This window comes from Lepisma saccharinum, chromosome 25 (assembly GCF_977018435.1).
Source record: "Lepisma saccharinum chromosome 25, izLepSacc3.1, whole genome shotgun sequence".
Taxonomy (NCBI): domain Eukaryota; kingdom Metazoa; phylum Arthropoda; class Insecta; order Zygentoma; family Lepismatidae; genus Lepisma; species Lepisma saccharinum.
This window is the reverse complement of record NC_139253.1, coordinates 16660873-16676688: the sequence shown is the minus strand read 5'-3', so window position 1 is coordinate 16676688 and position 15816 is coordinate 16660873. Positions and strand designations below refer to the sequence as shown.

The 15816-nt window shown below is 38.8% G+C and overlaps 1 protein-coding gene across 1 annotated transcript in view; it reads right to left on the bottom strand.

The window, feature by feature from the left end:
- Nucleotides 1-227: 227 nt before the first annotated feature.
- LOC145978659 (uncharacterized) overlaps nt 228-15816 on the bottom strand; it is a 28974-nt gene continuing 13385 nt past the window's right edge. The window contains exons 6-7 of the mRNA XM_083111421.1: nt 5268-5494; nt 228-2509 (exon numbers count right to left, since the gene is read on the bottom strand). Coding sequence (XP_082967547.1) covers nt 2428-2509; nt 5268-5494 — 309 coding nt within the window. The 3' untranslated portion in view covers nt 228-2427. The remainder of the gene's footprint in view (nt 2510-5267; nt 5495-15816) is intronic.

Sequence of the window (15816 nt, the reverse complement as noted above, 5' to 3'; positions counted from 1 at the left end):
AACACGGGAAGTGTTGAACAGACATTGTGAATACTTTACATATTATGTAAATGAATTTTGAACTAAAAATGTTGAGTTATCAAGGTGTTTCATTTGAATGGCCCTATACATAAAGTGTAAAATTTGTGGTAAAAATATTATTATTACAGACCAGCTAAGAGGGATATTAAAGGCAAGTGCACAAAATGTTGTTCTATTACACAATAATTCTAAATACAAAAGAAAACTTCAGGTGTGAGAGGAAGAATTTATTACTAAACTACAAAAGCTAGTCACTACTACGATCAGTAATCAGTATAAAATAAATACTTCATTAAAAAAATACAAAAAACCTGAGCACAATATCATATACAATTACTTGACTAATACTAACACACGTTTTCAAAACATGTGATTTGTACTCTCCTTAAAAAGTTTGTGCTGCAACTTCTATTACAATGGAAGGAAAATGACAAACCATATTCTTGGGAATGAACTATTATTCACAATTTCAATTCATGGAATATAATATTTGGATTTGACTCCCTGCAGCTAAGTTAATTCCTCTATACTACACTAAACTTCCATCTTAATGTAGAGTACATAGAGAAAATATGAAGTTAAAAAGATTTTTAAAAAAATATTGATACAGTGTTTTTGGTATTGTTTTTGTCATAAGAAAGACACATTGCAGTTATAGCTTTGCATATTTAACAAGTATATTGTACCATTTAAGGCACTTGCAAATTATAAATGAAGTATAAACACAAATTAACAAGTTGAGATGAAACCTCACATTTTCCACAAACTGGAGAGCCAACTTGAAACATTAAAACCAGAAATATATAAACCTGTTTATATTTTTTAACGAAGCTGCATCTGGATTATACAAGAAAAAATTAATATTTTAAAGAAATGGACTCTTATTCCTCAGATTTTGCATATCCATAGTACAACTGCCTCTTCACTATTTAGCATCCAGCTTCCCTGTAGTACTAACTAATTTCCATACCCTTCATCAGATGAAGAAATAACTTTCAAGATGCCCCAAAACCAGTTGTCCAGAGTAAGTCTCTGAGCATTCCAAACATCATGGATAACTTCAGCTTGGATTGCAGCAAGAGCTGGTCAAGATAAAGTTAATGACAACTTAATTCACCTATTGTGATCATTCTAAGGAGAGCTCAGGTGGTGACCAAGTGGAATCTGCTTATGAACTTCCTAAGGAAACAGCTGGCCAGGAGCAAAAGGCAAGTGAAGGGAGTACCCCAAAATTGTGCGTAAGTTTGACATGTGAACTGACTGATGGAAGATCTTCATCAAAGTAAACTTCTGAAAGGCATGATCACAAACTGTTCAAAAAACTGCTCAACAATAAATGTAACAACGCTTGTTTCACTATTATGATCAATAAAATTCAACGGTATTTATGGGTAACATCACAACATGTTAGAGGTTACATAATAAAAAGATCACATTACAATGAACAAGACTGCTGTTTATAGCAGTATTTAAAATGGAATAGTAAAATTTAACATTATTTAATAATCTGTATGTTTATTATTTCATACACTGAACCATTGCTCTAAAAGTGCCTATGCTTTCACTTGAATCTTCCATACATAAAAAAAAAGTTTATGATCTGACATTCCAAATTACTTTGCATGTGATTGATCTATAAAATATCACATAACTCCAAAAATATTGACTTGAAGTTGCAATGTAAGAATATGGCAAGAAAATCATATTTTCTGTTAATAATCTACAATATTTTGAATCCACCACTATAAATGTGAGATATCTAGTAGAAACCAATACCGGCAGAAAATTGCTCTTCGAATTCTATGTATTTTCAATTGTACTCAACATCCTCACTTACACACAATTCAACAACTTTTCTATTCAGAATTTCACTTTCAATTTTAAGTGAAATGTCAACAATTTTTATCTACAAAACCAATCAACCAAGAACATAGGCAAAGTGTACTAACACAAAAAATCATAGTACACGTAATATTCTTAAGTTGAAATCATGAATGCTAAAGAATGACTGTTTCATTCTTGCAAACTGTCATGTTTGTTCGTTGCTCTAGTATACTCTCACTACAAGCAATACAACTGTTAAAGATGCCACTTAAAATTATTCACACACTATAACATGAAAATGTTTCTTTCATTATTACAAACTAGAACTTGATATACTTTTTGCATGTCCAGCATATTTTGCACTTACATAACTTATGATCGAAAATGAAATAATTAAAATACATTTGGGTTAATGAAATTAACAAAAAAACCTATGATCCTAACATTCAAATTCCTTTATCACTATGTGTATTAGAAAATACTGATGGGTTCGTCGTCACGATGCTTCATAACAAATTTTCATTATGAATGCCAGTGGAATGCATCTAACATTCAAAATGCCTTGGAAATCACAGTAATGTATCATAGTTGCTTTTTCTTCAATGAATTCAATTGTTTCAAACATGGTAAAACATCCTCACTGTCAGCTTTGCAGGTTTCTAACCTGGAACAAGGAAAATAAATATCACAATGCAATCACAAAACGATGCCTGTTGATGAATATGCAAGTTTTAGTTCTGGGTTCCCACAAACCAAACTTTCCTATGATTTCCAGTTACTTCAAGAAACTTTCTAGACAATTTAACACTAGAACTGTTCAATTCAGCTACCCCCTAGAACTGCGGATGGGTCATATTTGACCCGCCATTGAAAATAGTGTGTTAACGTATTTTCTTGGTGCAGCATCAGATTCGTTTACTGTTGTTTCTCCATATATATAAAATATCATGTTTTGTGCATGATCTGGCAACATCTCCTTGGCTGCACTGCAGGTAGGAGAGCCAAGTTCTACAACAGCTCTTAGTCATATCTCAATAATCACGCTATCGGAATGCTGCTTGCATTTTGTCTGGTGACAGCTTCAGGGAAATAATGCATTTCTTGAGATTTGATATCAGATCCACAAGATCGGAAAAACTGAAAGAAGACACATTTGCGTTGGTTTCAGAAATCTGGTAGAGTTCATTGCAAATGCACAATGTAGCTATATACCTGGAGCATATAAACAACCATTCATGAGCAGCTCTTCCATTCTAAATGCCGATGCAGATTTACGCAGCTCATGGCATCCAAACCAGATAAGTATGGGTAGAAATATTGGATGGCCGTAGACAAATAATCAAAGTATATAGTAAATGCTTTCCCGTACCTAGGAAAAGATACTAGGCCAAATAATGAGCACCTTGGTGATTTTGTTGTAAAGAGGTTGATGGAACCTTATTTGAAGAAGGAAAGAAATGTAACCTGCAACAACTTCTTCACCTCCTTGTCTCTCTCTGAAACTTTGAAAGCAAATGCCCCAAGTCTTGCTACCATGAACAGAGCTCGTAGGGCTATACCAGTTTGTGTAAAGATTGTAAAAGATAATTTATACAGTACAGTGGTGCTGAAGAAGAATGATACGTCTTTGACAATCTATCAGGGAAACACCAACAAAAATGTTCTCATTCTCAGCACTATGCATCCTGACATTCAAATTGACACTGGTAAAAAAAAAGAAACCTGACACAGTAATATTTTATAACTCCAAATATGGAGTTGATGTGGTGGATCAGATGACCCGCTAACACTCCGTGAAAGCACCATCCAGCCGCTGGACAGTTCACACGTTCTATAACTTCTTGGACTTGGCAGGAATAAATGCATGGGTTGTGTACAATGCATTGAATGAGAAGAAATTGAATCGAATAGACTTCCTTCTACAACTAGGGGAGGAGCTTGCTCATAATATGAAGCAACGAGGATGGCAAACTTCCGCAACACTATCCCTCATGAGATTCCAGTGAGACAAGAAGAGTGCTCACAGTGTCAAGTAAAGAAAATCATTTGCAAAAAGTGCACAGCCAAAAACTATTGTGTGTGTTCATTATGTGACATCAACCTGTAAAACTAAACAATGCTCTATGTTGTCCTTCGTATTTCATATGAAAGTACTCTGTGTTTCAAATAAAACACGTAATATACATAAGAGATTATTATTTCATCCCTCAATTGATAATCACGAAATGGGAGTAGTGGGTCTTAAGTGACCCAACTGCAGTTCTAGGTAAATCTGGATTTTTTCAGGGGGGGGGGGGTTGACACCCGAAAAGTGAAATTACTTGTTTGTTATTGACTTTTATTGAAAAGTCAAGCAATTATAGCACTCCAGGTTCAAACACAAAGAAGTGGGAAAATAAAGAAATAGCAGTTGGGTCAAAACCACGGTTCTAGTGTTAACACATTGTCAGGAAATGCTTTAACATACTAATATATGAATGCTAAGCTTTCAACGTTGCATGCTAATCCAAGTTTATTCAAAATTACTGAAAACAAATGAAATATAAAAATTCAAACAAAGAGTGTATTACTCTTGACATCCTCAAGTCATCCTGAACAGAGTGGTGGAAACGAGAATAAGTAGTACCAGCAAACATGGGGGTGTAAGTAAATTGTGTGAAATACATTAAGAAAACTATATTGATGCTCAATGACACAGGCAGTGTGTTGAAATAGCTATATGAAGTAGCTTATGAGTTGTGACACACAAGGGATAGATTTTATGTTCACAGATTTGGTGTTTTTACACCTTTATCTACTGAAAAATGAAATAAAGATTCTACTGTACTATAACAAAGCAACCAAACTACGTTCACCTCCCCACAATACTTGCAGTATAACTGGAACAAACATTATAAACATATAAAGTGATATAAGTTGTGGAATGTTCATGATTATTCCATAGCAAAGAGCCAATACCACTTTGAACCAATACTCTTAGCGATGCTTGAAAATAGTAACAATTAAAAGTTGTTCAAAATATTAATTAATATTTCCAAGTGATGATATAATTATTTTCCTGTAGTTTACAGTTATTACAAGCATAAGAAAACAGTTAATAATCAGTTTATAAATGTCTGATGAAAGGAGCATGTGTTCTCCTGAAACATCACAAAGAAAAACTGTTTCCTTATGCTTGTAATAACCGTAAACTACAGGAAAAACTATTATTCATCTATTACGATGAGTTATAAGCATCAACTTAAAGTTTTGCTCGAAAGTGTTCACGAATTCCATCAGAACATTAAAAAAAATACATTTTTTTTGTTTGCACACAATATTGGTGGAAAGTAAATGGGAACTATGAATTTGCTTAACATCCAGAATAATGAAACTCTTTAGGCCTATCACTCTATATACATGTCATTTCCAACTGTACTTACTTTTCTTCTATGTCATGCAATTCCTCCTGACTCCATGTCCCTTTCTTCAGGGCTGCTATACACTGAGAAACCAAAGTCTTGAAGCACTGCTTTCTGGCAGCATTGTGGGGTGGATTGTCCCAGAGTGGAGTACTCCGCACGTATGACCAAGCTAGGAACACGTAATCCATAACAGATTGCCAGTGTTGGCTTTCCACCAGTTGCTTTCCTTGGTCAACTACACATTTCTGAAGAAAAAAATGTATTAATTGACAATGCAGTTGGAACACATTCAAGTATGTATCCACAAATACAATTTAGAAGGGGTCATTGCATGCTAAACAAGTCCCTCAAATGTATGATGATACTTTTATTATTAAAATTAATCGTGCACAATGACTTTCCAATCACAAAACACAACCATCATCAACTTGATTATTGACCGAGTCATCTTCGCATTCTTTGACCCTTTCCCCACCCATTGTGAAGACTGCCTCTTTGTTTCCACATCGTATCTGTAAACCCATGTCTCATCTCCTGTTGCAATGTTCTTGAGAAAGTTTTCGTCTGCATTTGAAAACAGTTCCTGACAGATTTGAACTCGATTCTGCTTCTGGTCATCTTGTCAACAAACGTGGAACGAATTTTGCACTGGCGCGATGCATGTCAGGATTTTATGGCAGAATCCCACACTTATGCGAACTTCTTCAGCAACCTCATGGGACAGTTAAACGACGATTTTCACGAATCACGGCGCAAACAATCTCAACATTTTGGTCGTCTGTTGACGTGGAAGGTCGCCCAGCCCTTCGATCTTCGGGAATCAAACTTCTGCACTCCTTAAAGTGGTTAAACCAATCATAGCACTGCGTTCGGCTCATGCAGTTATCCCTGTATGCTTGGTTAAGCATTTGGAATGTTTCCGTAAAGGTTTTACGCAAAATTTCACACAAACGCGTTGTTCCTCCAACTCTTTCATTGTTGTTGTCACTAATCTGACGAGCCACTTGTGTACAACCTCACTCAATTGGCTGCTACTAGACAACTAATGCATAGATCGGAACCCAGTAAAAGGGATCTCTTACCAAGATATGCCGCTAGGTGCGCATTAGGGTATTTCATTTTTCCAAAGATGTGATTTTCATATGACTTTGCTTACGCCCCGAGTCTCTGTCGTGTAAAAGATATATATGCCAAATTTCAAGAAGATTGGATAATATTTAGGGGTTGCACACATTGATCACTTTTATCTCAAACTAGTGAAATTTCTAATATTGAAGTGCTTTGTACTAATGGGCTTCTCATGTATTTCTTTTATCTTGTGCAGGTAATTGAACTTTAAAATGGGAACTGAAAGAGAAATTTGGCTGCTAGAAAAGGTGCCTAGTGGTGAGTTTTTAGGAGCTCGGCTCCCTTCAAGGAAAAAGTACTTTTAGTTTTTATTTACCATCACAAGGAAATGAAAGAAACACTTTCGGATGCTGCTAAATCTACCAGTACTAAACTACAGGAAGTGTGGAGGAAAGCAAATATCCCTGTTAAGACGGAGGAGAATATCCGTGCTGGTATACAGAAGCTGTACAAAGAATACCAAAATCTGGGTAAAGAGAAATCGAGAAACGCGGATAAAGCAAATGTGAAACGGCAGATTTGGAAAGGTGATCTCGTCGAGTTATTTGACATTTCTCGGCAAAATGTGATGGACATGACTAGCGTATCACAAGAAGATAAAGAATTTCTTAGGTCACAAAGAGAAGATCGTATGAGTTCGTCAATGAGTGGAGTAGACAAGGTTTTCGCCTTGAAAATAAGAAGTGTACAAAAGAAGACACAAATGATTGATATAAGAATAAACATTACAAAGCTATCGCTGAAATCAATAAGACAGTTATACTGGAAGGCTCATCTTCATCATCATCAGCACCTAGTGACGAAGAGGCCGAGTTTTCGCCTCCAGCAACGAAAAAAATACGTTCAAGTCCTAGATTAGAACCTCTTGATCAGACACTCACGTCTACTTGGGATCGAGAACAGCTGTCTATTCGACAAGCAAGTACTTCATTTATAGCAACTGCAAATATCCTTGGCCACGATGTTTAAAAAATTTCCGTATCTCCAGCTACCGTTTACCGAGCTCGGGAGATCAATAGAAGTAAAATGGGAAAGAAAATCAAAGAGTCTCTCTTTGAAAATCCTCCTCATTTGGTCTTGCATTGGGATAGTAAACTGTTGCCCTCAGTTGCCCATGGGAGTGTCAAAACTTTGGAACATAGAGTTGCAGTTCTAGTGACTGGCAAAGATTTTGAGCATTTTCTTGGCGTGCCTGTTGCCCTGAAAAGCGCAGGTGAGCAGATGGCTGAAGTAGTTATTCGGGAAGTGGACCGCTTTGGGCTACGTGACAATATCATCGGTATGTGTTTTGATACTACAGCATCTAATACAGGACTGATTCAAGGGGCATGTACCAGAATTGAAAGGAAATTCGGACGAACATTGTTGTGGTTGGCTTGCCGTCATCACACCCATGAACTAATATTGAATGGAGTGTTTGAGGAGTGTTGTGGCGTACCATCAAGTGGTACTGACATCCAGATTTTTCGGAAGTTCCAAAGTCTGTGGGCTTCACTTGATAAGAAGTCATATACGACAATGCTGGATGAAGAAAGTCCCGTTCAAGGCTTTCTAGAAGAACAACGAGTGAAAATGGTTAACTACATCCAAAATGTCCTAAAAGTTGGAAGTCATCCAAGAGAAGACTACAAAGAGTTATTACAACTCTCACTCCTGTACTGTAACGAGCCGCACTGGATCGTACTTGGTTCGATGGGTCTATTGAGCCTCGGCTTCACGCTCAGTATCTCTTCGGGGCTTGAGTCTCCTCGGCTCAAGGTTCGGGTTATTCCAGTTTCTTCAATCCTCGATGTAAGGTCCCTCGTAACTCTAGGTCAAAGGTTCTCAATCTACTTATAGATCTTGACCAAGATTCTATAAGCAATCGACAATCCTTTTTCCCACTAGGTTCTGTCGATATTCAGTTAAGTATTCAACTTCCTTTGTCTCTTTTCAGCCTCTGACCAGAGAACTGAAAATTAATCCGTGACCACAGAATAAGAAAAAGGTGTTCCCTGACCAGGGACACAAACGTTGACTACTAACAGTCACCGAGCTTCGCTGCTTATATAGGATTTCTCGGTGCCGTGAAGGATTTACCAACTTTTATCTTTACCTCAATTTTACATTACAATAAAATACATATTAATAAAATATCAAAGAGGAACATAATTAGCTACATACAGAAATTACTATTTTTAACCTTTTGTGAATATTAAATATGCAAAATAATTTTAATTGTTACACTCAGCATTTAATTTGACTAGGGAGTATTGCTTCTTCCAACTCCCCTCTCTCCCTGCAACGGCCACGCGAAAAGACAACAAAGAAAAGAAAGAATGTTTACAACGTTAAAATGTTAAGCAAAATTTCTTTAAATACAGGTTTTGTCTTGCGCGGGCATAACTTTCGTTTACCTTAACATAACTAAATTCTGATTACACCGTCTTGCAGTAAAAGAATCAGGGATTAATATGATATTAGTTAAATTATTGTCCGCCAAGGGACACGACAGATATAGCGTGGGGAAGACAGCCTAATCTTTCGTCTTTTCCCCGGTTTCAACGTTTACATAAAGTTGAGTCTGCCTGGCTTCTACACAATAGCGATTGCTTTCTCGCATTGTTGTCCCCGATAATGAAATTCCAGCTCAGCTTGCTGGCAGAAAGAAACAAACTCTTTGAACTTATATTTAACATCTGGATGTATACTCTATATACGAGGTGTGTTTCACTTTTCTTGGTAATTAACCATTAACACCCAAAAATTATAAATACCAAACAAAGGAAAATATTAAGTTTATATACATCCTTGTACCGTGAACACTGCTACACGTTACAATTGCCCCGCTTCCTACGAGAAAATTTGAACAATTTTCTCTTTCACAGAAAAATTGTGAAAATTTTCAAAACTTCACTTAATGTTCAGAAACAATTCACTGACAACTCTTGACGTTCCACACTAGTCACAAGAAATCTGGCTTTCTCCGAGTATTTCTCTCCGTCGTTCCTGGGAACAGGTGAACTTCTTTAGGTTCTGGTAGTTAACCCGATCAACAGGCTCCTTTGTAGACGGCTGCAAGAGAAGTGCGGAGTTGTCCCTCATCTGGGTAGCGATGTATGGACCGACGTACACCTCGAAGAGTTTGGAGACGACTGGAGCTCAGCTTACAGTTCTTCACTAGGACCAGATCTCCTTCCTTCAAGATCAATGCTTGTCCTTGATTCTTCACTCTTCTCTTCTTCTGTTGGGCTTTTTCTCTCCCTTGAGCTTGATATAATTTAAAAGCCCAAGTCGTCTTCTCATCCTGTGGTACAGGCCAATAAAACCTTTCATGAGGTTCCTCCGGGATGGCTGTATTGAAGAAAAGTTCAGAAGGAGCATATCCCGTAACAGAGGAGACGGAGTTGTTCAGTAACCAAACCACATCATTGATGAAGGTGGCCCAACGAGTATGCTCTCTGTAGCAAAACAGCCGCAAAAGACGGACGACTTCTTGGTTAATTCTCTCTACCACATTACTGCTGGGATGATAGGCTGTAGTGCAGACATGAGTAATGCCCTTCCTTTTCATATACTCGCTCCAGGTTGTCGAAATGAACTGGGTACCTCGGTCTGAGAGGATGACTTTTACTCGAGGATAGTGAGCAAAATACGTCTTCTCCAATAAGTTCACGATCTCCTGAGATGTAGCTCTCCTCAGAGGATAGGCCGAAACGAATTTCGTGCCAATGTCAACGGCGGTAAAAATGTAGGAGAACCCATGGGAAGTTGGTAGCTGACCTATAATATCAATAGACAGCATCTCATGAGGATCCTTGGGTGAAATGTGAAGCTTCTCTCTCAGGATTCTTATCTTATCCATTTTCGTCTTGGCACACATCTCACAATCCTTAACATACCGAGTAACATCTCCGGATAGTTTAGGCCAAAAATATCTATATTTTATTTTTGCTTTGGTTTTTGTAATGCCAAAGTGTCCTAGGTTATCGTGATTTTCTCTAAGTATCTGGGAAACAAATATTGCCGGCACACAAAGCTTCCAAATAATGGATTCACCCTGAACTCTTCTGAACAATAAACCTCCATGTAGACAATAATTCTTCCTAGTTCTACCTTGAGTAATGGTATCAGTCTCTTCTGGAGCTTCCAAGATGCTCAAGATGCTTTGACAAAACAAGTCCTCCCTCTGAGCTTCAATCCACTTCTCCAGTTCCTCAGTTTCTTCCCAAATATAGTTCACCTTAAAAAGTGTCTTCGGAATATCTCCTTCTGGTGAATTGGACGCAGGATACCGGGAAAGAGTGTCAGCTATCTCATTATCCTTTCCTCTGACGTAAATAATCTGGAATTGGTAAGCCTGTAGTTTCAAAGCCCATCTAGTTAACCTGCTATTAAGATCCTGAGAGTTTTTTAACCAGACGAGTCCCTTGTGGTCCGAGTATATTTTAAATGATTGGCCTTTTAGATAAACTGAAAATTTCTCCACACCAAAAATGATACTCTCACACTCCAGTTCATGGATGGAATAATGTCTCTCATTGTTCCTCAGTTTTCGACTTGCATATTGGATAACATTTACAATTTTCTCGCCACCCTCTGGTTCTTGGAACAATATGCAGCCTAGCCCTTTAGCAGAGGCGTCGCACTGTAGACAAAAGCTTAAATTAAAGTCTGGCTGAGACAATGCACCAGTAGTAACTAACGTAATCTTAATTTTCTGGAACGCCTGTTCTTCCTCTTCACCTCAGCTCCACTTAACATCCTTCCTTAGGAGGTGACTTAAGGGTTCTACATCCTGTGCTAATCCAGGGTAAAATTTTCTTCTCCAATTAGCAAGACCTAAGAACTTCCGGAGGTCCTTCCTACAAGTCGGTCAAGGAAATCTCAAAATGGCTTCATTTCCAGCGGGGTCAGGTTTTACTTCTTCTCCTGATACTATATGCCCTAAAAAGCGAATCTCCTTTTTGACAAATTCACATTTCCTTAGTTTAATGGTCATTCCACATTCTCTCAATCGTTCTATGACCAATTGTAAATGCTGTAAATGCTCTAGAAGCGTCTTGGAGTGAACAAGTAAATCATCCAGATACACGGTAAGATACTCCTCACTCTCTGGACCAAAATATTTGTGCATGACTGAGACAAAAGTGCTGACCGCATTCGAAAGTCCAAAGGGCATCCGAGTAAATTCATATAAGCGACCTCGATAAGAAAAAGCGGTGTATTTTCTGTGGCTAGGGTGTATTTTTACCTGAAGGTAGCCAGACGCGAGATCCAAGCTCGAAAAGTACCTGGATCCTCGGAAACGTTGTAAAGACTCATGGATGGGTTCGACGGAACTTCTTGGAACTATCATTTTGTTGTTGAGCTGGCGAAAATCAATGCATGGGCGTATTTGTCCTTGAGGTTTATCCACTACAATTAAAGGATTCAAATAGGCAGAATTCGAAGGTTGAATGACTCCCCATTCCTTCCATAGATTTAGTTCCTTTTCTAAAGCTTCACGCTTGGCAACAGGGATCGGATAAGGCTTCCTAAACACTGGCTCTAAATCCTTCAACCATATCTCACACTGAACATCTCTAGCACAGCCAGGTCTTTCTGAAAATACATGGTGATATTTCATAAGCAAATGGAACAAACTATCCTGTTCACTCTTGGACAAGAACTGACTTTCTTCAACTTTTTCCCTAATTTTTTCTTCACTGGCACTCCACTTATCCAACACAGCGACGTTTACTCTGGCTTCCTTGCCTCCGTCGTAATCTATATTAACAGTGAGCGGGGTGCAGCTACTTTGCAGTGTCAACTCGTTCTCCAACAAACAGATATTGGCTCCATAGGGCTTAAGAAACGGCATGCCCAGTAAAACATCAACACCTAACTTCTTTATCACAAATACTTCAGTGTTCAATTCTTGGTCTTTAAATTTAATGCTAATATTCCTTCTCCCACAAATCCTTATCCGATTCGAACCGGTTACTCCAACTATTCGAATTTCTGGATCCTTCTGCAGTTTCATTCCCCTGTACTTCTCAAGTAGTTCCATCCAAATGTCGAAATTTAACAATGAAGCCTCGCTCCCAGTGTCGAGTAAGCAAACGACAGGAATGTCTGCCACTTGAGCTTTAACTTTGGGCGTACTATGGAAAGTAGTTAATTCAACAGACCTCTTAATCCCTTCTTCCACAGCTTTCTCTTCTACTTTGGTTAAGGAGTAGCTGTAATGGATTTCGTAAGCCCTGTTAAAAGTGTCGCCATTGGATATTAATCGTTCCTTACTACTTCCTTGCCCAAGCGGAACGGAACTTAAGCAAGATTCCCATTTAAACCTTGGTTAGTGGGAACCACTGGAGCGCTCCAATAGAACTGACGAGTCTGATCAACAGCTTGTTGTTGTTCAAACGTCCTCGGTAACTCTGATTCATATGTCTGAGATCCTGAAGTCACGAATTGCCGGTTAGGAGAATTATAGACTCTTCTTCGAGGAGGAGATGCTGAGTTTCTTCTTCTCTCGACTTAACCTCCTTCTGGTGCTCTCGTCTTGGGATCAGATCTGGGTTCTTGTCTATTAGGCCGACTTCTATACCACGTCCTTCCTCTAAACTCCCTAGTTTGACGGTAACCATTATTACCTGTCCTTGGTTCCTCATGGTTACGGACGTTGTTGTTAATATTTCTCCCCGCAGGTCCGTAGTTTTCTCGGACGACTTGTCTTACTGCTGTATTTCTCTGCATTGGTGGCTGATTTCTAAACCTTCCATTATTACTGTTCCCAGCTTCACTTCTCTTGAACCAATCTGCTCTCCAGCTTTCGGCCTCCTCATTCACTTCATATCTCTTCAGGAATGCCGCTAACTCTTCCATTGTCTTTGGTGGGTTAACGAGGCAAAGTTGTCTGACTTTATAAGACATCTGTTTAATTATCAAATTCAAGACCTCACTTTCTATGAGTACTGGAGAAAGATTCTTAAACCCAGCATAGATTCCCCACGCATACTCTTCCATGGTTTGATTGGAGCCTTTAGTGTACTTTCTATTTCTCAAGACGTCCAATTGTCTTTGTTTTGCTTCCTCTGAAGCAAATGTCGCAGTGAACTTTTTACAAAACCCATTGTAGTCCCTAAACTCTTCGTAATGGGCCTGGAACCAATGCTCGGCTTGTCCGGTAAACAATCTGGATAGTAACTGGAGACGATATTTCTCTGGAACTTGCATAAGCTCAAAGTTAACATTTAGTTCCTTCAAATACTTCTGTGCACTTTGAGCTTCAATGTTACCACTGAACTTAGGGAGTTGATTTAAGTCAGATATTCGAGGTAATTTGACATATCGTCCTCCGATTTTTTTATCTAATTCCGAATCTGAAGATGGAGTTGAGTTCCTTCCAGGTTTCCGCCTCTTCCGACGAATCCTTCCTGGTGGTCTTTCGTCCTCCGAAGATGAATCACAAGAAGGTCTCTTCAGACTTTTTTCTGTCTTCGAGGTTTTTCCAAACCTACCAGCATCAGAGTTTCCAATGGAGGTCACAACTTTACTGTGATTAATTCTTTCTTCCATACCTCGAACAATTAGATCTTCCACTGTGGGCCTAACATTATTCTTCCTCGAGATCTTTCTCTTACTCGGAGGTCCGCGTGCACCCTCACACTCAACGTAATCTGACGTCTCTCCAGCTGACTGATGGTTATCAAAGCCATAAGGTGACTTACCAGCGATTTCCTGCTGAGATGGATCTATGTGAAGTCCTTGAAGCCTGTCTCTCAGGGAGCTTATGTTTTGTTCCACGTTTAATTTCAGCTGACGTAACTCGGTGGCCACACAAGTGTTATTCTTTGGAATGTTATCAATATCTTCACGAACGCTGGTTATATTGTGGGTTACTTCTTCTCGGAAGCTGGAAATACTAGTATTTATCTCTTCACAAAAAGAGGAAACCTTACTTTCTCCTTGACATAGTTCTTCACCAAAATTCTCTAACCTCTCGAAGCACTCAGCAACCTTAGAACTTACTTCCTCATTTTTCCCTAGATAAGCAGTCATCTGTTCCTTAATCTCGGTTACACTCACTCCCAGAGTGTCCATGGAACGAGTAATTTCTTCCATTTCACGCTCTCGCTCAACTGTAAGCGTTGTGTGGAGTACCTCCCACTTCTCATTATTTTGGGACAGTTCCTTGCTTAGAGTTTCATGCAGCTGTTTCCACCGTTCTTCCTTCATTTTCCGATCTATCAGCATGTCGCTTTCTTTCTTCTTCTGCTTTCTCTTCTTGTCGCTTTCTTTCTTCTTCTGCTTTCTCTTCTTGACGTTTTCTTTCTTCTTCTGCTTTCTCTTCTCTTAATATACTCCAGAACTGTTGCCACCTGTTCTCTTCAGCAATTTTTTTTAGCTTTCTCTTCCGCCTTCCGAGCTTTCACCTCTGCAGTCTTCTCGATTTGATGTTTTCTTTCTTCTTCTGCTTTCTCTTCTTGATGTTTTCTTTCTTCTTCTGCTTTTTCTTCTTGTCGCTTTCTTTCTTCTTCTGCTTTTTCTTCTTGTCGTTTTCTTTCTTCTTCTGCTTTCTCTTTCTTTCTTTCCTTTTTTTCCATTTCGGACCAAACTGTCAACCACGGAGGAAGTTCAATAGCAAGTTCCTTATTCTCATCTTCATTGCCCTGGCAACCTTTACACCGGACGACATCTAAATTTTGCCCTTCCACGGTTTCAGCCTCAAATTCGCAAACGAAATGCTTCCACTGGTTGCAGGAAATGCACCTAAATGCCCCCTTATCTTCATCTTGATCGGAGCAACAATCAAAGTGCAAAATTCCGTGTTCCTCTACAATCGTCGGCAATGAATTGCGTTTAGACTTTCTTGTTGCCATCTCGATGTTTCGTAATTTCTGAACAACCACCAGATATATACTTCGAGCCCCAAACGTTGCAGCGCCACTTGTAACGAGCCGCCCTGGATCGTACTTGGTTCGATGGGTCTATTGAGCCTTGGCTTCACGCTCAGTATCTCTTCGGGGCTTGAGTCTCCTCGGCTCAAGGTTCGGGTTATTCCGGTTTCTTCAATCCTCGATGTAAGGTCCCTCGTAATTCTAGGTCAAAGATTCTCAATCTACTTATAGATCTTGACCAAGATTCTATAAGCAATCGACAATCCTTTTTCCCACTAGGTTCTGTCGATATTCAGTTAAGTATTCAACTTCCTTTGTCTCTTTTCAGCCTCTGACCAGAGAACTGAAAATGAATCCGTGACCACAGAATAAGAAAAAGGTGTTCCCTGACCAGGGACACAAACGTTGACTACTAACAGTCTATCGACCGATCCCGAATTCTGGTATATCCTAAGACAATCACAATCCTCTCAATTATATCTCCTGACCAGGAGCATAGAATCGAGAGAATATAAGCCTTCTGACCAGAAGAGCTAAGTAATTGTCCTAAGGTAATCCAGAATAAACTAATTTCT